At 41.8% G+C, this 27,081-nt stretch overlaps 1 protein-coding gene across 3 annotated transcripts in view; it reads left to right on the forward strand.

Annotated features, from left to right (window-relative positions):
• LOC103279890 (IgGFc-binding protein) overlaps window positions 1-22,076 on the forward strand; it is a 32,207-nt gene extending 10,131 nt beyond the window's left edge. For 2 of the 3 annotated variants that reach the window (XM_008117069.2, XM_016996028.2), the window contains 10 exons: window positions 515-1,124; window positions 2,401-2,999; window positions 3,741-4,305; window positions 6,494-7,089; window positions 8,009-8,579; window positions 10,636-10,835; window positions 12,462-12,842; window positions 14,082-14,368; window positions 19,934-20,307; window positions 21,302-22,076. In XM_008117069.2, the coding sequence (XP_008115276.2) occupies window positions 515-1,124; window positions 2,401-2,999; window positions 3,741-4,305; window positions 6,494-7,089; window positions 8,009-8,579; window positions 10,636-10,835; window positions 12,462-12,842; window positions 14,082-14,368; window positions 19,934-20,120 (3,996 nt within the window). In that variant the 3' untranslated portion in view covers window positions 20,121-20,307; window positions 21,302-22,076. The remainder of the gene's footprint in view (window positions 1-514; window positions 1,125-2,400; window positions 3,000-3,740; window positions 4,306-6,493; window positions 7,090-8,008; window positions 8,580-10,635; window positions 10,836-12,461; window positions 12,843-14,081; window positions 14,369-19,933; window positions 20,308-21,301) is intronic. The other variant, XM_016996029.2, reaches the window with a different exon arrangement.
• The last annotated feature ends 5,005 nt before the right edge of the window (window positions 22,077-27,081 follow it).

Consider the following 27,081-nt stretch of genomic DNA (forward strand, 5'->3'; position numbering starts at 1 on the left):
TCAATGACATTCAGCCACACAAGGCCATTTCCTTTTCCCTGAATGAGCCCCTAATTGCACAGCGGGTTAAACCGTTGAGCTGCTGAACTTGCTAACCGAAAGGTCGCAGGTTTGAATCCGGGGAGCGGAGTGAGCTCCCACTATTAGCCCCAGCTTCTGCCAACCTAGCAGTTCGAAAACATGCAAATATGAGTAGATCAATAGGTACTGCTTTGGTGAGAAAGTAACAGTGTTCCATGCAGTCATGCCAGCCACATGATCTTGGAGGTGTCTATGGACAACGCCAGCTTTTTGGTTGAAATGGAGAGGAGCACCAACCCCCAGAGTCAGACATGACTAGACTTAATGTCAGGGGAAAACCTTTACCTTTACCTAGTATTTCTATATTATAGGACCTACATTCCAAACTTCTTGGGGCTTTGGAGTCTCATTTTAAAAAATTAAGTAGATTGATTACAATGGAAAATATGTGTACCAGAAAAATCTATAACGCATTTCTTAATTCTTTTCTCAGTTGGATGGTGTTGTGACCACTATTCCTGCAACACTAGAGGATGGAAATATTGAAGTCGCCAAAAGCAATGACCAGATTGATGTAAAAACCAATTTTGGCCTCCAAGTGACATATGATCGGGATGGTACCGTAGTGGTGACTCTGCCTAGCAGTTACTATGGGGCCACGTGTGGGCTGTGTGGGAACTTCAATGGGGATTCAGATGATGACATGACTTCCCCTAATGGTGCCCCAACCTTCTCCGTCACGGAATGGGCCAACAACTGGAAAGTAAAGGATCAGGACCCTGCCTGCTCAGACTCCTGCCAAGGAAACTGCTTGAGTTGTGATGACAGGCAGAAGGAGCTCTACGGCAGTGAAAAATATTGTGGGATTATCAGCAATGCTTCGGGAGGACCTTTTGCAATGTGTCATGCAGCTGTGAGCCCTGCCAGCTACTTCAATGGTTGTGTCGACAGAATGTGTTCAGAGACAGGAGACAAGAATGCGCTTTGCCACATGATGGAGACATATGCCACTGCTTGTGAAGAACAACATGTTGCTATTGCTGACTGGAAAATTGCATCTGGCTGTGGGCCAGAACATCAGAGAAATGAGTCATCCATTGAAGGTATCAGTACTAAGGAATATTCAGAATGAGCTAGGGAACAGACAGCACCCTAACAATGTATGCTTGAAAGGAAAGGGTATTAATACTAGTGTTGACCAAAATAAGCTTAAATTCTAAGACAATGGGGTATAATGTATTTATCATGTCAGAAGCGAACCGAGGGTACAGTTGTAATACTGTATATACTCGAGTATAACCCTTTCTTTAAGACTGAAAAAGCCCCCCTCGGCTTATACTCGGGTGAGGGTCCTGATTGGCTTATATTTGGGTCAGCTTATTTATTTATTTATTTATTTATTTATTTATTTACAGTATTTATATTCCACCCTTCTCACCCCGAAGGGGACTCAGGGCAGATTACAATGAACACATATATGGCAAACATTCAGTGCCAACAGACAAACAACATACATTAGACACACTTTAACATTTTTCCAGCTTCACGATTCGGGCCACAGGGGGAGCTGTTGCTTCACCGTCCAGTAGTGGCTGTACTTCCTCATTCCTTTCCTCTTGTTTTGCTGGCAGTTTTATGGTGTTGTAAATTAGCCTCCCGCATAAAGCATCCCTAAATTTCCCTAATTGACAGGTGCAACTGTCTTTCAGGGCTGCATAGGTCAACAGCAAGCCGGGGCTATTAATGGTCAGAGGCTTAACCCTACCCGGGCTTCGAACTCATGACCTTTCGGTCAGTAGTGATTTATAGCAGCTGGTTACTAGCCAGCTGTGCCACAGCCCGGCCCCCGGCTTATACTGCCAACCTAGCAATTCGAAAACATGCAAATGTGAGTAGATCAATAGGTACCACTCCGGCGGGAAGGTAAACGGCATTCCATGCATTCATGCCGGCCACATGACCTTGGAGGTGTTTATGGACAACGCCGGCTCTTCGGCTTAGAAATGGAGATGAGCAACAACCCCCAGAGTCGGACACGACTGGACTTAACGTCAGGGGAAACCTTTACCTTTTTACTAACACAAACATAAAGCAATTTGACTTCCACTGCCTCTAGTACTTCCCAACCCTCTTTCAAAACTGGATCACAGCTTTGATCCACATTCCAGCCATTTCTTGGAACTGGATATCCCTTATTCCTGGAGCAACTGGAAGCAATAATAATGCAGGGCTACCGTTGTACAGAGAACAGCATGCAGTCTATAGGGAGCACAGAGTGAAAAGACGTCCATGCCTCTGGAATTACTTGTGTCTGGTCTAATCTATGAGTAATTGTAAATATGTATGCACTCAAACTCATTATTTATCTCCATCCAACAGACCACACTTGTCCTGAGAACAGCCACTATGAGGCTTGTGGAAATGCCTGCCCAGCTACCTGCTCTGACCAGACGGCTCCCTCAATGTGTGATGATACCTGTGTTGCCATCTGCCAATGCAACGAAGGCTATGTCCTCAATGGCAAGACATGTGTTCCCATTGAGAACTGCGGCTGTACCTACAACGACCTCCATTACAAAGCTGGGGAGGAATTTTGGGAGGATGAGAACTGCAACTCCCGCTGCAAGTGTGATGCCAATCTGGGCCGGGTGACATGCCGGAAGGCCAGTTGCAAAGGCAATGAGAAGTGTGCCATGGTGAATGGTGTTCGTAGATGCAAGGGAACGACTTATTCCACCTGCATAGGAACCGGCGACCCCCACTACACCACCTTTGATGGGAGGAAGTATGACTTCCAGGGCACCTGCATTTATCAAATGGCAGGAGTCTGTTCCAAGGACCCCACCCTGACCCCATTCTTGGTCACGGTAGAAAACAACAACCGAGGCAGCAAATTAGTCTCTTTCACCAAGGTGGTAACTTTGGAAGTCTATGGTATGGTCATCAGTCTGAGCCAGGAATATCCACGCAAAGTTCAGGTACATAAATTCTGGGGGGTGGGCATGTTTGGGACTTTAAATTAAGAAAATTGAGGACTGTAGATAAAAGCCCATCATTGTCAGACATAGCTATATAATGGTGGTTGCCCAGCATCCTAGTTGTGTCTGTTAATGTCTCTGTGTTTACTTAAAAGTCATTTCAACCCTATTATAAGGTTGTTTTGGCATGATTTCCTCAGAGGGGAGTCGCCTTTGAACTTCCTCTTAAGGTTTGTTTTTTTTCATGCCAGGAGCGACTTGAGAAACTGCAAGTCACTTCTGGTGTGAGAGAATTGGCCGTCTGCACGGACGTTGCCCAGGGGACACCTAGATGTTTTGATGTTTTTACCATTCTTGTGGGAGGCTTCTCTCATGTCCCCACATGGAGCTGGAGCTGATAGAGGGAGCTCATCCACGCTCACCCCGGTTGGGATTCGAACCTGGCAGCCTTCAGGTCAGCAACCCAACCTTCGAGTCACAAGGCTTTAACCCACTATGCCATTGGGGGCTCCTACTCCTCTTAAGTTGAGACAGTGTGACTTACCCAAGAATACCCAATCAGTTTCTGTGGCTAAGTGGAAACTAAAACTTCCAGATTTCTAGTCAAATCACTTTGACCACTGCACAACACTGGTTTTCCTATTATTCTGGTTCTCCCATTTCATAATGCTATTCAGTGAGTAACTGAATAAATTCCTTGTTTCCTTCATTTGCCAAAAAATTCTTCTACTTATTTTTCAGGTCAATGGAGTCTTTGTAGACCTACCATTTTCCTATGAGAATAAACTGAAGATCTACATCAGTGGTGTCCATGGTTTCATCAAAACAGACTTTGATCTAAGAGTCAGCTTTGACTGGTACAGTTATGCCAGAGTCATTATTCCCAGTGCTTACACCAATGCTATCTGTGGGCTCTGTGGCAATGCCAATCAGGATCCAAGTGATGATTTTACCATGAAAGATGGCACTCAGGCAAGGGATGAAATTCAGTTTGCAAACAGCTGGAAGCTGAAGGATGTCCCAGGATGCTCGATGGGATGTACTACTGACTGTCCAGTATGCAAGGAGACGGAGAAACAAACCTATAAGGGAGACCAGTTCTGTGGGATCCTAATTAGAAAAGATGGACCATTTGGAGAGTGCCATCAGGCTGTTGACTCAACATCCTTTTTTGAAGATTGTGTCTTTGATACTTGTGCATATAAGGGTCACCATGATGTGCTCTGCAATGCCATCAGTGCCTATGTGACAGCCTGTCAATCTCAAGGCATTCAGATTGGACAGTGGAGATCAGCCTCCTTTTGCAGTAAGTACTGCCGTCTTCCCCTTTGTCTGTAGCACTGACAACACATTCATTTCTGCCTACATACATCAGCATAAACTCACTGGCCACTCTATAAACTGAAACTATGTGTGCCAGCACAAGTCACCAAGCCATATGAGGAACAGAAAAGAACATTCATTGCTCTTCACCAGAAGTATAGTTTGAGCAGATATCATCATCATAACTTTTGGGACTTTCCCTATTTTACAGTGAAATTATATTCATTTTTTAAAAAAAGAGGGGACGTGTCATAATTTTTTAAAATAAAGACTTAAAATTGGAATGTACTGATAGGCACTGCAATCCTAACTCAAAGATGTGATTGGGCACAACATTTTCTGCCAGCAGAACCCTCCTCAGACAGCTTGGTCTAAGAAACCTGCTGATAGGTTAGTCTTCTGGCAGAACTGCTCTGATGGCAAAGATCTGACAGCAGAAGAAGCAAAAGATAACAGAGGTACAATGAGGGATTCTAAGCTCTTCCAGCCTAGGAACACAGCTATATTTGTGGCATGAATATCAATTATTGTACTATTAATGTAGACAATGATCATATAATTCATTGCTCTTGTCCCATAAGTCCTGTTCCAGTTATTCAACCTCATAGTCTTTTTGCAAGCATCCTAATTGTCAGAGTAATCGCACTCGCAGCTCCAACTTTCTTTCCACTCCAAACTCCAGAACATACTCTGGTCCAGTCTAGGATCAGGTCAGTCTAATTGCAGAGTAATTGCAGCGCAGCAGTAGTTGGATGGAATCAGTGGAACGCAGAACGAAGAGGCATCAGAGACGTTGGTAAAACTATATACAAAGTTTTACTGTAAGCAGTAATAATCAAGACAAACAGATTTGCAGACAAACACAGGACTTGACTCTACTCTACTCAGAACTGAACTAAACTGATGCAATCAGTAATGCATACACACTTGTGTCTGGACACTCCCCAGTTCCAGCCACACATCAAGGTCATCACAGCTTCTTAGTAATTAACTCTTTCCAGACTATAGCACACTCTGGATGATGCAATCAGTATGCAATACAGGCAAGACACAAATTTCATTTAAACACTATCAATACACAAATTCCACATTAACACTAATCAATACATCATCTGATTGTTGTTCCTTCTCTTCATCAAGTTGGCTCAATTATAGCTCCCATGTTTCCCAGTGGATTATATTAATGCTGTCAATTAGTTTCCAAACAAAGTACAAAGTGTTGGCTATTACCTTTAAAGCTTTATTATGGTTTGAGTCCAGGTTACCTATGGGATCTTTTCATCCTGCATAATTCACCCCATACACTTAGGCCCTCTTAGCAACATTTGCTCCAATCAGCCAGGACTAAGTTAGTGATGATCACCCAGAGGATATTTTCCTGACTGCCCTTAAATGTTGGAATGATCTGCAGAAAGAGATTAAACAGCTCAATACATTGCTGAATTTAAAACAGCATTTCATGAGGTGTAATGTGCCCAATGGGTTATGTTTTCCCCATTGCTATCTTCTATATATATAAAAGAGTGATGGAATCCCGGTGACCAGCAAAACAACAAAACTAAACACCCCACAACCTCGAAAATTAACAGCACAACCCCTCATCCATGCCTCAAGGTTGATACAACAAAAAGAAAAGAAAAATAAAGTCCTAATTACAGGGAGAGGAATAATTGTTTTTATCCCATTGCTGCCAGTTAGAAGGCTAAGCTCTGCCCACTTGGTCTCCTAGCAACCTAATCAGCCCAGGGGACAGGCCTCACTTAGGCCTGATCCACACTACCTATAAAATACAGATTATCTTATTTGAACTGGATTATATGGCAGTGTAGACTCAAGGCCCTTCCACACAGCTATATTACCCAGAATGTCAATGCAGATAATCCACAATTATTACCATATAAAGGAAGTAGTCAGGCTTTGATTGGCTCTAAATGGCTCCAGAAAACGGCCAGGCTTTGAGGCTGCAAGGCTATTCATTGCTATTCCACCTGGCCAACAAATGATTCCCATAAGCCACAGCAATGCGTGGCTGGGCAAAGCTAGTCCTACATAAAATGGCAGCAACATTTATACTCTGCTCCTGTTGCTTGGAAAATTACACATAGCTGCATATATTCTCTGTTTTTAAATTCCACAGCTCATTTTTCTCCCCTCCTGTTCTTCTCTTGCAGACATCCCTTGCCCACGTAATTCCCACTATGAGCTCTGTGGAAATGGCTGCCCTGCCACTTGTGATGATCACTCAGCTCCAGAAACATGTGAAGCTTCATGCGTGGAAGGATGTGTCTGTGATTCTGGATGTTTCCTTAGTGGGGATGACTGTGTCCCTCTTGAAGAGTGTGGCTGTGTCCACCAAGGCAGATACTACAAGAAAGGAGAAGAATTCTACACCAGCATCTCTTGCCAGGAGAAGTGTCAGTGCATGGGCAATGGATCCGTTGACTGCCGGAAATTCTCCTGTGGAGCTCATGAAGAGTGTAGGGTTAAAAACGGCATCCAAGGCTGCCACCCCATCGGATATGGAACCACAATTGCAGCTGGTGACCCTCATTATATTTCCTTTGATGGTCAAACTTTTGATTTTCATGGCTCTTGCACCTATACCTTCGCCAAAGTCTGTGGTGAAGATCCAAAATTAGTGAAGTTCTCTGTGTTGGTGGAGAATGAGAAACCGGTTAATGGGCGCTCACCTGTAACAAGAACCGTTATGACTTCTGTCCATGGCTATTCTATTGTTTTCGAAAGGGAAATGAAATGGAAGGCTGTGGTAAGTTTCTGTTCCATTTAGTAAGAATGAAAGATAGATATTGGTATTGATCACCAGTAGATATACTTTTATGTGTATGATAAATATATGTGATTTATTGTTATAATTGTATTACTTTACTTTGTTTAATAATGTGTATTATGTTGTTATGTAATGTTTGTGTTGCTTTTATGACTGTAAGTCCCATCCGGGAGATAGGGCGGTATATAAATAAATTATTATTATTATTATTATTATTATTATTATTATTATTATTATTATTATTATTAGTTCACCTTTGCGTTTCCATAAGTGAGAAGCAACTTGAAAATACATAGCAACAAGCATAATTTATTTTTATTTATTTACAGTATTTATATTCCGCCCTTCTCACCCTGAAGGGGACTCAGGGAGGATCACATTATATACATATAGGACAAACATTCAATGCCCATATACACATAGAATTGAGACAGAGACAGACGCAGAGGCAATTTAACCTTCTCCTGAGGGGATGTTCAATTCTGGCCACAGGGGGGAACAGCTGCTTCATCATCCACTGTGACGGCACTTCCTCATTCCAACGTCGTAAATTAGTTAAATTTGCCTCCCCACTTTATAAGTGGTACCTTATTCCTACTTGATAGATGCAACTATCTTTCGGGTTGCTAGGTCAGCAAGGAGCAGGGGCTATTTTTTTATTTTTTAATTGACGGGTGCTCACCTCGCCACGGGCTGGCCTCGAACTCATGACCTCATGGTCAGAGTGATTTATTGCAGCAGGCTGCTCACCAGCCTGCGCCATGGCCCATATTTGTGTTTATATGTGTTTGTGAACATAACTAATATAATCTTGTTCCAGATATTCAAAGACCTAGTAGTGTTAGTTTGGATCTCTTTGCAATCTTGCCCCAAATCACATTCTTTGTTATTTATATAGGTAAATGGAGAACTCTTCACTTTGCCAATGAATACAGTGGATGGGAAACTCTGGATCACACAAGAGGGAAACAATATCATTCTTCAGACATCCTTTGGCCTCACTATCCTTTATGATACTTCTTCATATGTTCGTGTATCTATCCCCACCACCTACCAGGGACACATGTGCGGACTAGGTGGCAACTTCAATGGTAATAAGAGTGATGACTTCATGCTTCCCAATGGAGACCTCACTAAAAGTATGGAGAAATTTGGAGCTTCCTGGAAAGTTTCTGTCGATGGTGCTATTTGCTCTGATGGCTGTGGGGAGAGTTGTCCCACCTGCAGTGAAGCACAGAAGGCTCCATATAGGACTGAAAACACATGTGGAATGATCCTGTCCAGGTCAGGACCATTCAGAGATTGCCACGGGTTGGTGAGCCCTACTGATTACTTCAGACATTGCCTTTTTGACATGTGCGACGCCAGCGGTGCAAGAGAAACCCTTTGTCGTAGCCTTCAGGCATATGCAGCTGCATGCCAACTAGCAGGAATCAACATTGGAAAATGGAGAACAACCTCCTTCTGTCGTAAGTTTGCAAATGAAATCTGTAGCAATCGGGACTTAGGAGCTCATAGAGCAGTCATATATCCGGATAGACTTAGGAGTCATAGACCAATCATATATAGTACCACTGTGGAGGAAAATGTGAGATCAAAAAACCGACCCAAGATAACCCATTATATTACACTAGCTGTGCCCGGCCACACGTTGCTGTGGCGAAGTATGATGGTATGGGAAATAAAGTATTAAGGAATTGGTGGTAGTTAAGGTAAAGGGACCCCTGGGCTGAGTGGGTTGCTAGGAGACCAAGTGAGCGGAGCTTAGCCTTCTAACTGGCAGCAATTGGATAAAAACAATTATTCCTCTCCCTCTAATTAGGACTTTATTTTTCTTTTCTTTTTGTTGTATCAACCTAGAGGCATGGATGAGGGGTTGTGCTGTCAATTTTTGAGGTTGTGGGGTGTTTACTTTTGTTGTTTTGTCCGCTGCCGTGATGCCATCACTCTTTTATATATATAGATGGCTGACAGAGATTTGATTTTGGATCTGAATGATATCGAGCTAAGTTGAACGCAGATGGCCGACTGGGTTCGACCACATGAACATACAGTAGAGTCTCACTTATCCAACACTCGCTTATCCAATGTTCTGGATTATCCAACGCATTTTTGTAGTCAATGTTTTTAATATATGATGATATTTTGGTGCTAAATTCGTAAATACAGTAATTACTACATAGCATTACTGCGTATTTAACTACTTTTTTGGCCAGATTTGTTGTATCACATGATGTTTTGGTGCTTAATTTGCAAAATCATAACCTAAGTTGATGTTTAATAGGCTTCTCCTTAATCTCTCCTTATTATCCAACATATTCGCTTATCCAACGTTCTGCCGGCCCGTTTATGTTGGATAAGTGAGACTCTACTGTAGTTGAGTTTTGGTGGGCAATTTCCAGGACATGGACAATTGGACAACGTGAACTTAGAGGGCAATCTTCACACCTCCAGTAACTCAGGCTTGAAGAAAAACTCTCCATCTGGCCTAAAACTGGCCTATGGGGACAACAGATAGTCCAAACTGGCTGAATGGAAACCCAAGAGCTTCTGATGGGAAAAGCCAACATTTTGAGGGATTAATGATGGGGTCTGAGACCTAAAACAGAGACCTACCACTGTTTCAGTCTACTGAAGTGGTTCTCAACCTGGGGTCTCCAGATGTTTTTGGCCTACAACTCCTAGAAATCCCAGTTGTTAGGATTTCTGGGAGTTGAAGACCAAAAACATCTGGAGACCCCAGGTTGAGAACCACTGGTCTATTGCATCACACTATCTCACTGTGTGATGAATTATACCCTATTTCCCCGAAAATAAGACATCCCCAGAAAATAAGACCTAGTAGAGGTTTTGCTGAATTGCTAAATATAAGGCCTCCCTCGAAAGTAAGACCTAGTAAAGTTTTTGTTTGGTGGCATGCAGGATCGGTAAATGTACATATCATAGATTGTACATGGAAATAAAGGTAGTAACAAGGAATAATAATAATAATAATAATACGATAATAACTTTATTCTTGTATCCCACCTCCATCTCCCAGAAGGGGTACAGGGCAGCTTACACAGGGACAAGCCAAACAACAACAACATAAATGTACATACAAACAGAAATTTAAAACATTAATTTTAAAACAGTATAGCAATAAAATATAATATAGAAATTCTTGAAAGGATTCACAGTTTGGTTATGCTGTTTTGTGATGACAACTGCTGTACAGTAGATAATAAATGTTCATTTTAAAAAAATTCAACCATAAATGTGAATTTGTCTTTGTGGAAAAATAAGACATCCCCTGAAAATAAGACCTAGCGCATCTTTGGGAGCAAAAATTAATATAAGACAACTGTCTAGTTGTTCTGTGTGTCTTATGCAGCAGTCTCCTATGACCAATAGATCCAGAGCCCTAGGCAGGCCAAGGGCATGCTAAAAGATCCTAGCACCATCAAAAGAGAACCATATTTATGCCTGAGTGAATCCAATCTAATTCCATTCTCATTTTCTACAATCTTTCCTTGTTCTTTTCAGCCCTCTCCTGCCCAGGCAACAGCCATTATGAGTTGTGCACAAGATCCTGTGACTATACATGTGCTGCCTTGTCTGCTCCATCTCAGTGTAGTGGAAAATGCTTTGAAGGCTGCCAGTGTGACACTGGCTATGTGTTTGATGGAGAGGAATGTGTGTCCATGGACAACTGTGGCTGTGCTTATGAGGGACGTTATATCAAGGTGAGAACTGGATGAAGAACTAGACTGCAGTAGGCAATGGACATACAGTAATTATGGCATAGCTTGGGGGAACATGGGGTGCATCTAAATTGCAGAATTAAGGTAGTATGACATTACTTTAGCTGTCATGGCTCAGTCCTATGAAATCATGGGAATTGTATGTTTTCAAGACCTTGAACCTTTTCTGCCAGAGTTCTGGTTTCTCACCAAACTACAACATCCATGTTTCCATGGCAGATAAAATGGTGTCAAACTATATTAACTCTACAGTGTAAATGTACCCCATGTCTTGCAGATTTTTTGCTGCTTTTCTATAGATAATAATAATAATAATAAATAATAATAAACTTTATTTTTATATCCCGCCCCATCTTCCTGAAGGGACTCGGGGCGGCTCACAACAGGGACAAGCCCGAAAACAACAACACAACATATTAGACCAAAAACTTAGAAACATTCCAACGATACACAAAATAAAATAATAGACAATGCATTAAAATCCAATCAATAAAATCAGAGAATTAAAAACAAACCAGCGGGGACAGGTTTCATAAAGTGCTGTGTTTGAGATGTGCTGAGATGTGTTTGACCGTGTGAAGAGGTCCTGCTATGTCAACCATTTTCTGAACCCTACTGTTTAAAGTGCTCATGTTTTTCCACTATACAGTAGAGTCTCACTTATCCAACATAAACGGGCCGGCAGAATATTGGATAAGCGAATATGTTGGATAATAAGGAGGCATTAAGGAAAAGACTATTAAACATCAAATTAGGTTATGATTTTACAAATGAAGCACCAAAACATCATGTTAGACAACAAATTTGGCCGAAAAAGTAGTTCAATAGGCAGTAATGCTATGTAGTAATTGCTGTATTTATGAATTTAGCACCAAAATATCATGATATATTGAAAACATTGACTACAAAAATGTGTTGGATAATCCAGAACGTTGGATAAGCGAGTGTTGGATAAGTGAGACTCTACTGTACAACCATTTCCTCCATCTGCTAATGTGCTAAAGTCTTGTTAGGACTTACTATTTCATTCCAGCCAACTAGGAATCCTCTGTGAGGAGTGTGTGTGGGACCTTCAGCTCAGATTGAAGCTATGACTTCTCTTATTAAAATACAGTAGAGTCTCACTTATCCAAGCTAAACGGGCCGGCAGAACCTTGGATAAGCGAATATCTTGGATAATAAGGAGGGATTAAGGAAAAGCCTATTAAACATCAAATTAGGTTATGATTTTACAAATTAAGCACAAAAACATCATGTTATACAACAAATTTGACAGAAAAAGTAGTTCAATACGCAGCAATGTTATGTTGTAATTACTGTATTTACGAATTTAGCACCAAATTATTATGATATTTTGAAAACATTGACTACAAAAATGCCTTGGATAATCCAGAACCTTGGATAAGCGAGTCTTGGATAAGTGAGACTCTACTGTACATACTTTTTTAACAGCCACACATAACCTATTCCATGCCTAATCTATCTAGTAAATTCTCATCAATCTTTTTTATTATAGGAGAAGAATGTTTCTCTGATTAGAAACCACACTCGTTTCCTCTGAAAATTAAATGTTCTGGGTCTTTTTGTTTGTCTGGAATTCCTTTCTAGGCTGGAGAGGTCATCGTCTCTAGTGACTGCTCAGAGAAATGCACATGTCGTCCCTCAGGCCAGCTCACTTGTGAAGAAGCCAGCTGCTCAGCAGGAGAGACCTGTGCACTTACGTCTAAGATCCGTGGCTGTGTAAAGCAGGCAGGCCACTGCACTCTCACACCAGGGGCCTGGTTCACATCTTTTGATGGCGCCAAAGGAAAAGTCCTCTCTAGTGGGATCTACAAGTTGGCCTCTTACTGTGATGAGATGTCACCATCTTGGTTTAAGGTTGTGGTTGATGTCAATGACTGCAATAGTGATGCTGAGTCAACAGTTACAGCTGTCTATGTCTTCTTCCGGGAAGCCTTCATCACAGTGACCAGCCACAAGGAAACTTGGGTAAGTGGCTGCTGGCCAGTATAACTAATAAAGGTGGTTTGCTTAAAAACAGTTACAGTTACAAGTGTAGGACCTCGGTCATATGATACTCAGATCTTTCCCTTATCATGGAAGTAGGAACCAAATAGGGTTGTTGTATGTTTTCCAGGGGGGCCCTGGTTGCACAGTGTGTTAAACTGCTGAGCTGCTGAACTTGCGGACCAAAAGGTCCCAAGTTCAAATCCCGGGAGCAGAATGAGCTCCCGCTGTTAGCCCCAGCTCCTGCCAACCTAGCAGTTCGAAAACATGCAAATGTGAGTAGATCAATAGGTACTGCTCCGGCGGGAAGGTAATGGCGCTCCATGAAGTTATGCCGGCCACATGACCTTGGAGGTGTCTACGGACAACGCTGGCTCTTTGGCTTAGAAAAAGAGATGAGCAGCAACCCCCGAGTCGGTCATACTGGACTTAACGTCAGGGGAAACCTTTACCTTTACTTATACTCATATAATCCAGTTCAAAGCAGATAATATGGATTATCTGCTATGACTGTCTGAATTATACGGCAATGTAGAAGTGGCCTGAGTCTCTGAAAAATCAAGGAAAGACTACTTCTTATAAGCAGCAGAATATTCAAAGTATATGGGGGCCTCTGGTGGCACAGTGTGTTAAAGCGCTGAGCTGCTGAACTTGCGGACCAAAAGGTCCCAGGTTAAAATCCCAGGAGTGGAATTAGCGCCCACTGTTAGCCCCAGCTCCTGCCAACCTAGCAGTTCGAAAACATGCAAATGTGAGTAGATCGATAGATACCGCTCCGGCGGGAAGGTAACGGCGCTCCGTGCAGTCATGCCGGCCACATGACCTTGGAGGTGTCTACAGACAACACCGGCTCTTTGGCTTAGAAATGGAAATGAGCACCAACCCCCAGAGTCGGTCACAACTGGACTTAACATCAGGGGAAACCTTTACCTTTACCTTATGTTTTCCAGGCTGTATGGCCATGTTCCAGAAGTATTCTCTCCTGATGTTTCGCCCACATCTATGACAGGCATCCTCAGAGGTTGTCATACCTCAGAACCTCTGAGGATGCCTGCCATAGATGTGGGTGAAATGTCAGGAGAGAATACTTCTGTTACATGGCCATACAGCCCGGAAAACATACAACAACCCTGTGATTCTGGTCATGAAAGCCTTCAACAACACAGGAAACAAATAGCTCTCAGCGGCACTCTGCTTAAGCCTACCTTCTTTGCATTTCAGGTCAATGGACTCCTGGTCCAGCTCCCAATGAATATATCTGAAGCGGTGTCTATTACTGAGTCTCAAGGTGCCATTATTATTGATCAGAGCTCGAAGATGCAAGTCCTTTTCAGCCTCTATAGCAAACTGACAGTGAGAGTCACAAACAGTCTGGCAGGAAAGATGTGTGCCCCATGTGGAAACTTCAACAGTGACATCTCAGATGATCTAAGGCTGCCCAGTGGACAGATTGCTGGTGGAATTGCTGAGGTTATTGAGGCCTGGAAAGCAAGGGACTTCTCAGAATGGTAAGTAATTCCATAGGCAACTGTTTCCTATTTCTAAATAAACTGGAGTTCCTAATCTTAAGTTCCTATATGTTACTGGATTGTCATCTCCCATCATTTCCAGATGAGAGGTGACAAACCAGAAATAAAAGTTATTATTCAGTAATAAAAGCGAGAGTCACCGGATTCCCTACATCTCGCCACAAAGAGGAATGCTTCTGCCAGCAGCTTCTTTGGAGGCTCTTAAGCAGAGGCTGGATGGCCATCTGTCAGGGGTGCTTTGAATGCGATTTCCTGCTTCTTAGAATCATAGAATAGTAGAGTTGGAAGAGACCTCATGGGCCATCCAGCCCAACCCCCCACCAAGCAGCAGGAAATCGCACTCAAAGCACCCCAGACAGATGGCCATCCAGCCTCTGCTTAAAAGCCTCCAAAGAAGGAGCCTCCACCACAGTCTGGGGCAGAGAGTTCCACTGCCGAACTTCTTGGCAGGGGGTTGGACTGGATGGCCCATGAGGTCTCTTCCAACTCTACCATTCTATGATTCTATGATTCTATGAAGGGGTCCCTGGGAACTACTGGGTTAAAAGCCACTGATCTAGTCAGTCCAGCACATGTGTCAAACTCAAGTCTGCCGGCTGAATCTGGGGGAGGAGAAGATGGGGAGGAGAAATTACAGCTTTGCTTCCCCTTTTTTGAAAAAATACAATCAGGAATGACCTCTCCCCAGGCTTTTTAAAAATGCTTCATGGTGTTTGACAGCAGCTAGAGATGTGTTGGGGGCATGGGATTGTACAAGATCTTGGGTTTAGAATCTCAGATTGGATTTATTGTACTGGAGAATCTCACTTATCCAACACTAGCTGTGCCCGGCCACGCGTTGCTGTGGCTTTTTTTTAGTGATGTTGGTCAATCTACATTGGGTTTTATTTTTGTTGTGACCGTCAACAAAAATTATACAGTATTATTTATTCATTTATTACATTAAAAACATATGATAGGATATTACGCTATAACATATACGACTATTTCACAATATTAGTAGTAATATATATATATATATATATTGTTTTGTTTTGTTATTAGTATTATATTGTAGTGTATTATAATATTATTAGCAGTATTATATGTATATACAATGTATTGTATTATATATGTATTGTATTATTATATATATTAATATATTGCAAATTGGCCCCAGAGTACGGAATGGCCTTGTAGTTTCAAAGCTTGGGTGGTTCCGTGTGTTAGAGGGGGGGAATGCTTTGTTGGGAGGTGCTAGGTGGTCCTGATTGTTTCCTGGATGGAATTTGTGTGTTTTCAGACTGTTGTTGTTTATTTACTGTGCTGAGATGAGAGAGTGATGAGTACGGAATGGCCTTGTAGGTTCAAAGTGTGGGTGGTTTCCTGTGTGAAGGGGGGAATCCTTTGGTGGGAGGTGTTAGATGGCCCTGATTGTTTCCTGGATGGAATAGCTGTGTTTTTAGAGTGTTGATCTTTATTTACTGTCCTGAGATGATATTGTTGTGTATTATTGTACCACAGTAATTATTTCATATTACAGTAGAATCTCACCCAACATTCGTTTATGCAATGTTCTGGATTATGCAATGGAGTCTGCCTTTTAATAGTCAATGTTTTTGGAGTGAGTGTTTTTAATGTATTGTGATATTTTGGTGGTAAATTTGCAAATACAGTAATTACTACATAGCATTACTGCGCATGGAACTACTTTTTGTGTCAAATTTGTTGTATAACATGATGTTTTGGTGTTTAATTTGTATAATGATGACCTAATTCGATGTGTAATTGGTTTTCCTGAATCCCTTCTTATTATCCAACATATTTATTTATGCAACGTTCTGCCGGCTTGTTTATGTTGGATAAGTGAGATTCTAGTGTATATTTATAATGTGATATTATTTGTTTAGAAGTGGATTATATGAGGCGCCTTCTGTTATAACAATAATAATTATTATAGTCTTGAATGATTATCATTGTGATAAAAATAATAACTACTTATTATTAGTTGTTATTATATTGTTGAATGATTATCAATGTTATAATAATAATTATTAATTTGTGAATGATTATTACTATAATAATAATAATAATTTTCTATTATTACGATTTGTTAATACATTGTTGAATGATTGTCAGTGTTATAATAATAAGAACTGACTATTATTATGAATTATTATGTTCTCGAATGATTATCAGTATTATACTAATAATAAATTAGTATTATTATTGGTGATTATTACATTCTTAACTGATGATCAGTTATTATATTAATAATTATTACAGGGAAGGGAAAGGTGAGGGCGATAGGGTTTGAGAGGGGAAAAAGGGGGGCTTCTGAGGCATTGGAGGGGTTGTCATTTGTGGGTGAGAACAACAACAACAATAACAACAACAGAAAAGGGGGAGGCTCAGCCTGGGCCAACTTGGGCCTTCCCTTGACTTGTTTTGGGCGCCAACTTCCACCCTTCCTGGCCTGAGGCTCTTTCCTTTTCCCCATCAGCCGTTTAACCGGGTGAGGGGGAAAAGGAAGGGCCCTGAGGCCGGGAAGGGCGGGGGTTGGCGCCCCAAACCACTCGAGGGGAGGTCCAGGCCTGCTCGAGGGCCGTGCCCTCCTCTTCCCCCCTCACCTTGAAGAGCTTGAAGACCTCCGAGAAGAACCGAGAAGGGAGGAGGAGGAGAGAGGGTGAGGCAGGGGGGGGGGGCTCCGCGGGGCCTTCCTCGCATTGGGGGGAGGGGAGAGGGGCGGGAGGAGGGGGCCTGAACGGCAACCGGGGCCCTCCATGGGCCCTGAGGGGGGAGGACATTGAGGGGGAGAGGGCAGAGAGCGACGTGAGGCCCGCACGCCTCCCAGCGCGGCCTCCTCCATCCCGCGCCCAGCAAGGAATCGGCCTCCCTGCCTTCCTTCCTTCAGCTCTGAGGCGAGGTGTGTGTGTGCGCGCGCGGGAAGGGATGGGGGGGTGCGCGCAGGCGCACATCGCCTGTTGCAGTTTTTGGCCGTTTGTGGCCCTGTGATTGTGTTTGTCCTATAAATCTTACTGGAGCCGCGCGAGCGCCATAAAGGGTTGAAGCATGGTGTTTTTGCGCATGCGTACTTAGTTTTGGCATTTTTTGGTGTTGTGATAGTGTTTTATGTGTAAATTTGTTGTATCTTACTGGAGGCGGGGATGATGGATTGCGTTGCCAATTTTCGAGTTTGGGGGGGCTGTAGATTTGTTGTTTTGTCCATCGCCGTGATGCCATCACTCTTTTATATATATAGATAAACTGGCCGGCAGAACGTTGGATAAGTGAAAATGTTGGATAATAAGGAGGGATTCAGGAAAAGCCTATTAAACATTAAATTATAATGTATAAGTATAAGCCGAACCGAATATAAGCCGAGGCACCTAATTTTATCACACAAAAAACTGGGAAAACATTGACTCCAGTATAAGCCGAGAGTGGTAAACTTCAGAAATAAAAGCAGATACCAATAAAATTATATTAATTGAAGCATCAGTAGGTGAAATGTTTTTGAATATTTACATAAAGCTCTAATTTAAGATAAGATTGTCCAACTGTGGTTAAATCATTATTCTCATCTTCTTCCATGTAAATGTGCTGCTTATGTATCCTTTTAATAATAATAGAGTAAAACAATACATGTAATAATAATAATAATAATAATAATAATAATAATAATAATAATAATAAATACAGGAAAATAATACATGTAGTAATAGAGTAAAATAATAAATATAATAATAACATCAGAGTGAAATAATAAATATATTAATAATAATAATAAAAAATAGAGTAAAATAAATGTAATAGTAGCAACAATAATAGAGAAAAATAATAAATGTAATAATACCAATAATAATAGAGAAAAATAATAAATGTACCATATATTCTCGAGTATAAGCTGACCCAAATATAAGTCAAACAGGACCCTCACCCGAGTATAATCCAAGGGGGGCTTTTTCAGTCTTAAAGAAAGGGCTGAAAAACTAGGCTTATACTCGAGTATATACAGTACATTATAATTTTACAAATTAAGCACCAAAACATCATGCTTTACAACAATTTGACAGAAAAAGCAATTCAATACATGGTAACGTAATATAGTAATTACGGTAAAGGTAAAGGTAAAAGTTAAGGTTTCCCCTGACGTTAAGTCCAGTCGTGTCCAACTCTGAGGGTTGGTGCTCATCTCCAACCAAAATATTGCAATGTATTGAATACATTGACTACAAAAACCTTGACTACTAAAAGGCCGACTGTGTTGGATAATACAGAATGTTGGATAAGTGGAAGTTGGATAAGCAAGACTCTACTGTAATAATTTTTTTAATAATTAATAATAATTAATAATAATTTTGGAGCCCCGGTGGCAAAGTGCGTTAAAGCACTGAGCTGCAAACTTGCAGACCGAACGGTCCTAGGTTCAAATCTCAGGAGCGGAGTGAGTGCCCGCTGTTAGCTCCAGCTTCTGCCAGCCTAGCAGTTCGAAAACATGCCAATGTGAGTAGATCAATAGGTACCTCTCCGGTGGGAAGGTAACGACGCTCCATGCAGTCATGCCGGCCACATGACTTTGGAGGTGTCTACGGACAACACCGGCTCTTCGGCTTAGAAATGGAGATGAGTACCAATGCCCAGAGTCAGACATGACTGGACTTAATGTCAGGGGAAACCTTTACCTTAAAGTCGTGTCCAACTCTGGGGGTTGGTGCTCATCTCCAACCAAAATATCGCAATGTATTGAACACATTGACTACAAAAACCTTGATTACTAAAAGGCCGACTGTGTTGGATAATACAGAATATTGGATATGTGGAGGTTGGATAAGCAAGACTCTACTGTAATAATTTAAGGTCTTTCCAAGGTACTATACTTTGGGGGTTTTTTTCATAATTGATTAGGGAATGAATTTGACTTTTTGACATTAAAACACATAATTATCACTATCTTCAGACCTTTCCCGGCTCTTTTCACACCCAAGTCAAAAGTGTCAACCACGCAGCTGATTTCGGATCTTCCAAACTCAGTCTACTTCAGATCCAACCATGTGCCCATTTTATAATAGCCCCCTTTTCTGAGATGTTGCCAATGCTATTTTGCACTTTATTGTCCATTTCTACCGGCACATTCTGTTCTGGATTTTATGAATTAGTCTCCTGTTTTAATATTGTATGTTTTTTGTATGCTTTTTGCTGATTTTAACAATTGTTTTATTGCTATTGATGTTTTACTGGTAAAACTGTTTTATAGTCGTGCTATTGACATTGATTGTCTTATCGGGCTAGGCCCCATGTAAGCCGCCCCAAGTCCCTTCGGGGAGATGGGGCGGGGTATAAAAATAAAGTTGTTGTTGTTGTTGTTATTATTATTATTATTATTATTATTATTATTATTATTATTATTATTATTATTATGCTCTCAATTTTAGGGACAGCCCTTCCTTAAGCAATATGAAGTAGTCATCCTCAAAAGCTTGATGGCAGCAGAAAAGCGTTGGAGGAGAGGGTTGTGTACCATGCACCTGCCCTGTACCTCCTAACCTCTCTTGTTGCCCTCAGGTGCGGTGGAAGGCACTGTCCTATCATCAATGTTGAAGAAATCACCAACAGAAGGAAATGGGAGGGGGCACTGTTTTCTTCTTCGCCTAAGGCAGCAACATTGTGTGGTGCAGCCCTTTGTGCTATCCTCCCTTTCCTACTCATAGCTGGCCTGAATCATTTTGTGCTCATTTCCTTCATATATTAAGCAGCTGCAACAAATCTTGATCCTCTTCTTCATACTCAACTGGATAACACTACAAGTCTCAAATATACTAATACCTCAATGGGACAGAAAGAAGCACACACCTTGAGCCAGTATTACATTTTATTTCTCCTTTGTTCCTTTCTACAGTTATTGATACCTGGAAGACAAGATGCTACCCAATATCATGGTAAGCAACTTTCCAAATTACTACTGTTTCTAAGGTCCCATCTCCTCTTTTCCATTAGGGAGTACAGTAGAGTCTCACTTATCCAAGCTAAACGGGCCGGCAGAAGCTTGGATAAGTGAATATCTTGGATAATAAGGAGGGATTAAGGAAAAGCCTATTAAACATCAAATTAGGTTTTGATTTTACAAATTAAGCACCAAAACATCATGTTATACAACAAATTTGACAGAAAAAGTAGTTCAATACGCAGTAATGTTATGTTGTAATTACTGTATTTACGAATTTAGCACCAAAATATCACAATGTATTGAAAACATTGACTACAAAAATGGCTTGGATAAGTGAGGCTTGGATAAGTGAGACTCTACTGTATTTGAATTATGGAAGTGGGGCAGGAATGTAGACAATGGTGGCTAATAGCAACCCTATTGAGGAATCTACTCTGAGTTTTACTCTGGTCAGCAGTCCTGCCGGCACAAGAGTTTAACCATTGTGTCACTAGGGGCTCCTTTTTAGAAAGTTGATAGAAACTCAATTCTAAATCTGCTGCTGGGACCAATTTGAGAAATTCATTTGGACAGTCCCTGGGATAGTTATTTTTTTGGCAACTCCTGGAATGGTCAGCAGTCCGAATCCGGGGAGCGGGGTGAGCTCCTGTCTGTCAGCTCCAGCTTCCCATGTGGCGACATGAGAAAAGCCTCCCACAGGATGGTAAAATATCTGGGCGTCCCCTGAGCAATGTCCTTGTAGATGGCCAATTCTCACACCAGAAGCAAGGAACATGCAATATTAGGTTAGTCAAGCAATCTAAAAAAAAATTCCTCAGATCAGTCATTTTATGTAAACTATAAGCCATACTTTCTATGGAAAATGAGGGGCATGGCAGCTCCAGTTTCACAAACCAATATTGAGAAAAACATTCCTGGCTAAAAGCAATACGCTGAGGAAAAATTCTAACTATGGCACACATTTATTTCATTTTTTTTCTTCCTAGCTTTATCTCAAAATCCAACCTTGAATCATGCACTGGACCACACAACCACCTTAGAATGCTGCAACTTTCCTCTCTCTTAGTAACTCTATAGTTGAGAGCATCAGAATCCAATGCTTCACTGCACTGAATCAGATCACAGATATATTACGACAGCCAAGAATGGATTTTCCGTATGTAGAAGCAATGTATTCAAATTTTCAGACAGTGAAAATAAACAATTGAAGGGATGGCTGTCATCTTCTTGCCCTGCTTGTGGACTTCCTACCAGCATCTGGAAAGTCTCTGTGGGAGTTTGTTTTAATAGATGCACCTTTGGTCTGATGCAACTGTCTCTTCAGGTTGTCAAACTGAATTTTGATGCGAATTTGCATCGAATCCCTTTGCTATTTGTGGCTTATAGCACACAGGGGAAACCAGAATGTCTCAAAGCTACTACTTTCACCATGTTTTGTACATTAAGTAGGTGTATTTGTGAAGAAATAAATGCTTAGACAATCCCTGCGAAGTTTGTACACATTCGTATTTTTAGGACACCAAACATACAGAGGCTAGCATCCTATCAGCAGCAGCATCTACTAGTGTGATTTCATATTATGTTTTCATGTGTGTTTTTGTGTTGTTGCAACCCTTCCTTCCTCAAAAACAACCAAAGACCTTCCTCGCAACTCACAATAACCACCATCCCCCATTCGTAATCCTGTTGCTGGTAAACAATGGAAAATATCAGAAAAAAGCCTGGCTATGTTCCCATTGCAAATAAAGACCAATTGCATCATTTGGAGGCTCCTTCTTTGGAGGCTTTTAAGCAGAGGCTGGATGGCCATCTGTCAGGGGTGCTTTGAATGTGATTTCCCGCTTCTTGGCAGGGGGTTGGACTGGATGATCCATGATCAGAGTTTTGGAGGAACAGACAGATATTGGAAGAATCCACATCTGCCAATGGGAACTTAGCTGGATGTTCAGCAATTTATTACGGTCTATGACCAGAATATATGGAAATGGGCACAGGTGCCCAAAAAGGGGAATCGCAGTTCCCATAAAAGTCAGATAAAAGAACAAGTTAAAAACATGCTATAATAAAAACAAATTAAAAGCAGACTATTAGCAGGGTCAGCTAATAGTAAATATCGATCCACTAAGAGGCTCTGGAGGGGGATAGAGGGAGCATTTGCAGTCTTTCAGTTATGATTGCTCTGGCTACAGGCCCTGTGAGGTCAGTCATCATCCGTCTGATGGAAATTGCTGCTGCACAGAACCTGGCGACACTATAGGTTATTGCAGAACAGGAGTCTGAGAGCAGCAGAGAGGTGTAGTATCTTTCAGTGCGGCCTGGATGTTTTAAAAGCCAAGGAGTGATGAAATTGATTCTAATATCTCTTTAAAACATACACTGGAGGAGCACGTGCTTGATTGTTTCAATATGGCCAGACTCACAAGGGCATAGTCTCTCCGGAGCAGGGGTCTTCCGGATAGCTGGATGTATCTCTAATCCCTTCTGCTCTCCATCAGCCATTGAACCGTATTGGCATATGCTATCACAACAGCACAGTGAGTCTTGGGACTGATGATAGGTGAAGTTGGGTGCCCTTTTTGAGCCCTTTTTGTATGCATTATGTATAATATTGTATGTCTTATAAACCTTTGGAGATATGAAGCTACCCAGCAAGACTCTGGAAACCTTTCACCGGTACCCCTCCACCCGGGAATTCTCTCCAGTATTTTTCCTGGTGTTGTTGAAGGCTTTCAAGGCCAGAATCACAGGGTAGTTGTGTGTTTTCCAGGCTGTATGGCATGTTCCAGAAGCATTCTCTCCTGATGTTTTGCCCACATCTATGGCAGGCATCCTCAGAGGTTGTAAGGTATATACAGTGTTCCCTCACTTATCGCTGGGGTTAGGTTCCAGGATCACCCACAATAAGTGAAAATCCACGAAGTAGGGACACTATATTTATTTTAATATTTATACATTATTTTAGTAGTTATTTTAAGTCTTTATCAACCAATCGTATGTTGATAAATCGCCTCCTTCTCCTCCCGTTGCCGCTTGGGCTCTTTTTCTCTCCCTTCAGCTTCTCCTTCCTCCCTTCCTTAGGCTGTAAACTGTAATTTTGTATAATTTATAATAGTCTTTTAGAGTTTATTGAAAAACTGCAAAACAGCGAATCTGCAAAATGTGAGCCGCAAAGTAGTGAGGGAACACTGTACCTCACAACCTCTGAGGATGCCTGCCATAGATGTGGGTGAAACATCAGGAGAGAATGCTTCTGGAACATGGCCATACAGCCTGGAAAACACGCAACAATCCCGATTTTTCCTGGTCATCACATCAACAACAGACTCAAACACCCACCATCACTGGAATCAATTCACCTCTATTGGTTCCCATAAGAATGACTGCACATGGGATGACAGGATCCGTACGCCAGGCCGCCCACTCGTTGTGTAACCACATGGACACAAAAGGAACATGAATCACCTGGCACACCTCCAGTATGCCCTGTTTCTCCACAATGCCATTTCCCCTTTCCCAAGAATGGATTCCATAACCCACTCACCTTGGACAATATACTGATATGGAACACAACTGACACTAGCACCAGAGGCGTTGGACTCATTCGCTCCTTTAGCCTTACAGCCTCTTTCCCAAGTCAGATTTCTCAGTGGTCAGTCTCAAATGAGAGATGACCTAACCACCTTGCAATTCATTACTGTGTGGTGTGATGTAACTAACACAGCTGGAAGGAAATCCAAAACAATCGTATCCACAGGAGGCCTTCTTAAGGATCGGATAAACCATAGAATGTGCACCCCACCCATTGGTCATCATGGCTAATTTTATAAAAGGAAATATCTGTAAACTCTTGTCTTGGCAGCAGCCCAGACCACAGGGTAAGAATCAGAGAAAGATAGTAAAATAGCATCAGATTTATTTCTTTAGAGATGCATCTGTAGATACAACTTTATTGACATTTACCATGTTCTATTTTGAGCAACCTTTTTCCTGTTGATCTCAGTGGTTCCTTCGGATTACTGATCACTAGGAGAGAGACAAATAGGTATTAGTTATGCTGTATGATCCAAAAAAATTATTATCCAAAAAGCTCTCATAAAACACATATCGGTACTTCCCAGGTTCATTCCCAAGCCTCTCTGGCTAAAGAAGAGGTGGACAAAATGTTCCATCTGAGCTGCAAGCAAGCTGTTTGGCACCCTAAGCCCCAACATCACCGATCTTTGGATAAAAAGAGATAGACTGACGCTATCTGTCTGTAGGAAAAGCTTTTAATAGGATCCCCCCCCCCCCCATTATTTAGTATTAAAAAATATAACCAATTGAAGTTGTTCATCCCAGACTTTAAACAACTCAGATATATAGCACTTCAATTTTACTATAACTACTATAGTTGTATGCTACAAAGTTCTGTAATTTATACTATGAGTGCTCTCTGGGAAGGGTTTTATCTAGCCTCCCTAAACAACAAATCTCAAATTTTCATAGAAGGGGCCATGGCAGATAAAAAGGAATCAATGCGCTGCTATTTTAAAGGGACTTTGTAGCTCCACAGAAATCAGTTGCCATTTTCCCTGTCACATTGTGTGATGCCTCATGGGCCTTGTAGTCCTGTTCCTAGTACTATTGTGGCAGATGAAGATGGAAACATGGGGTTTTCGCCGGTTCAACAAGAACTCTCTTCACCTGCCGGATGTTGATGTTTGCCCTCAAGAATTCAGTAAACCAGGCCTTGGGCAGTACTCCCCTCCGTTTCCCAGGAAGGAATCTTATTCTAAAGACAGGGGAGTCAGAGAAGCTAATCGGAGAAGTCTAAGAATCGCTGCCAAACAAATGGCTGATTAGGTCTGCTTCCCTTGGGAAATTCTAAGGAGTCATACATCTGGACAGAGTTGGGTTTCGCTTCTCGTTCTCTAGGGAAAGAGTTCTGTTGGCGGGAAAATGAGACCCAATATAGGTGTTTGGCGCGAGGGATTCTTTGCGGAGTCAATTGATCAGCTCAGGAGAGAGATCGTGTGTGGACTTCGTAATCCCACTTCCTTGCTTCCCGGATCAAGCTTCAAGCCTTGCCCTGCCTCGCGGTTTTACCACGGACTCTGCTTCATGCTTCATGTTTTGCCTTGTCTCCAGTCACGGACCTAGTCAAGAATCAAGTTTATTTCTAGCCTTGTTGTCAAGCTTCATTGGACTCTAAGACTCTGTTATTTCCCCACACTATTGCTTGGCAAAGTGTGTGTTTCGGTCAAGTGGATTAAAACTTTGAACTCTAATATCATTATTTGGACAATACATTTTTGGACTATATTTGACCTCATTTGAAAGGTCTGCTTCTGAACTATATTCTTCACTTGTTTTTTATTGATTTTATATATTTCTTTAATAAAGATATTAGATAGAGACTGGCCTCTGTGTAAGGTTATTGGTGCCCAGCTGCTAGGGTTCTGACACATTGCACAGATGTAACAGTATGATTCCACTTTAACTGGGCCGGGCTGTGGCGCAGCTGGCTAGTAACCAGCTGCAATAAATCACTACTGACCGAGAGGTCATGAGTTCGAAGCCCGGGTCGGGTTAAGCCCCCAACCATTAAATAGCCCGGCTTGCTGTTGACCTATGCAGCCCTGAAAGACAGTTGCATCTGTCAAGTAGGGAAATTTAGGTACGCTTTATGCAGGAGGCTAATTTAACTAATTTACAACATCATAAAACTGCCAGCAAAACACGAGGAATGGAATGAGGAAGTACAGCCACTACTGGACAGTGAAGCAACAGCTCCCCCTGTGGCTGGAATCGTGAAGCTGGAAAAAAATGTTAAATGTCTCTGTGTCTGTCTATATATGTTGTTTGTCTGTTGGCATTGAATGTTTGCCATATATGTGTTCATTGTAATCCGCCCTGAGTCCCCTTCGGGGTGAGAAGGGCAGAATATAAATACTGTAAATAAATAAACTGCCAGGATGGCAGCATACAGTGGTCCTGGAATCTGTTGAGGAACTAGAGCTTTCTGGCTGAGAATTCTTCCTAAATTGGACTAGCACTTCTCTCCCATTTCTATACAGCAGCATGAAATTAATATTCACCTTTTAAATAATTAAATATATGATGTTCATATGTGCTGACATAGCTAGCTCATTTTGCCTAATGTAGGGCCACTTCTGCTCTAGCAAGAGCAAACTGCTCATCCCCTAACAGACTTGTTTTCTGCTGTCCTTGAAACTAGGACTAGGAGTAATGGGTTCAAATAACAGGAAAAGAGATGCCACTTGAACATTAGGAAAAACTTCCTGACTGTATGAGCTGTTCAACATTGGAACTTTCTGCCTCAGAGTGTGGTGGAAGCTCCTTGGAAACGTTTAAACAGAGGCTGGATGGCCATCTGTCAGGAATCCTTTTATTGTGCTTTTCCTGCATGGCCCATGTGGTCTCTTCCAAAACTATTATTCTATGATAGGCATGAAAGAGAGAACAAAGAGGAAAAGAAGAGGTAGGTGCACCTTCTTTGAGCTTTACCTACACACCACAGGCTTTACCCACTACCAGCATGCAGCTCTCAGCAGAATACACTTAAGAAATGCATATTTTGTCATGAAAAAGGGTTCCTTTGTTCTGGGGCCGGGCTGTGACACAGGCTGGTGAGCAGCCAGCTGCAATAAATCACTCTGACCAAGAAGTCATGAGTTCGAGGCCAGCCCTTGGCAGGGAGAGCACCGACAATTAAAATTAAAAAATAGCCCCTGCTCATTACTGACCTAGCAACCCAAAAGATAGT

Source organism: Anolis carolinensis, unplaced genomic scaffold (assembly GCF_035594765.1).
Source record: "Anolis carolinensis isolate JA03-04 unplaced genomic scaffold, rAnoCar3.1.pri scaffold_10, whole genome shotgun sequence".
In the NCBI taxonomy this organism is placed as follows: domain Eukaryota; kingdom Metazoa; phylum Chordata; class Lepidosauria; order Squamata; family Dactyloidae; genus Anolis; species Anolis carolinensis.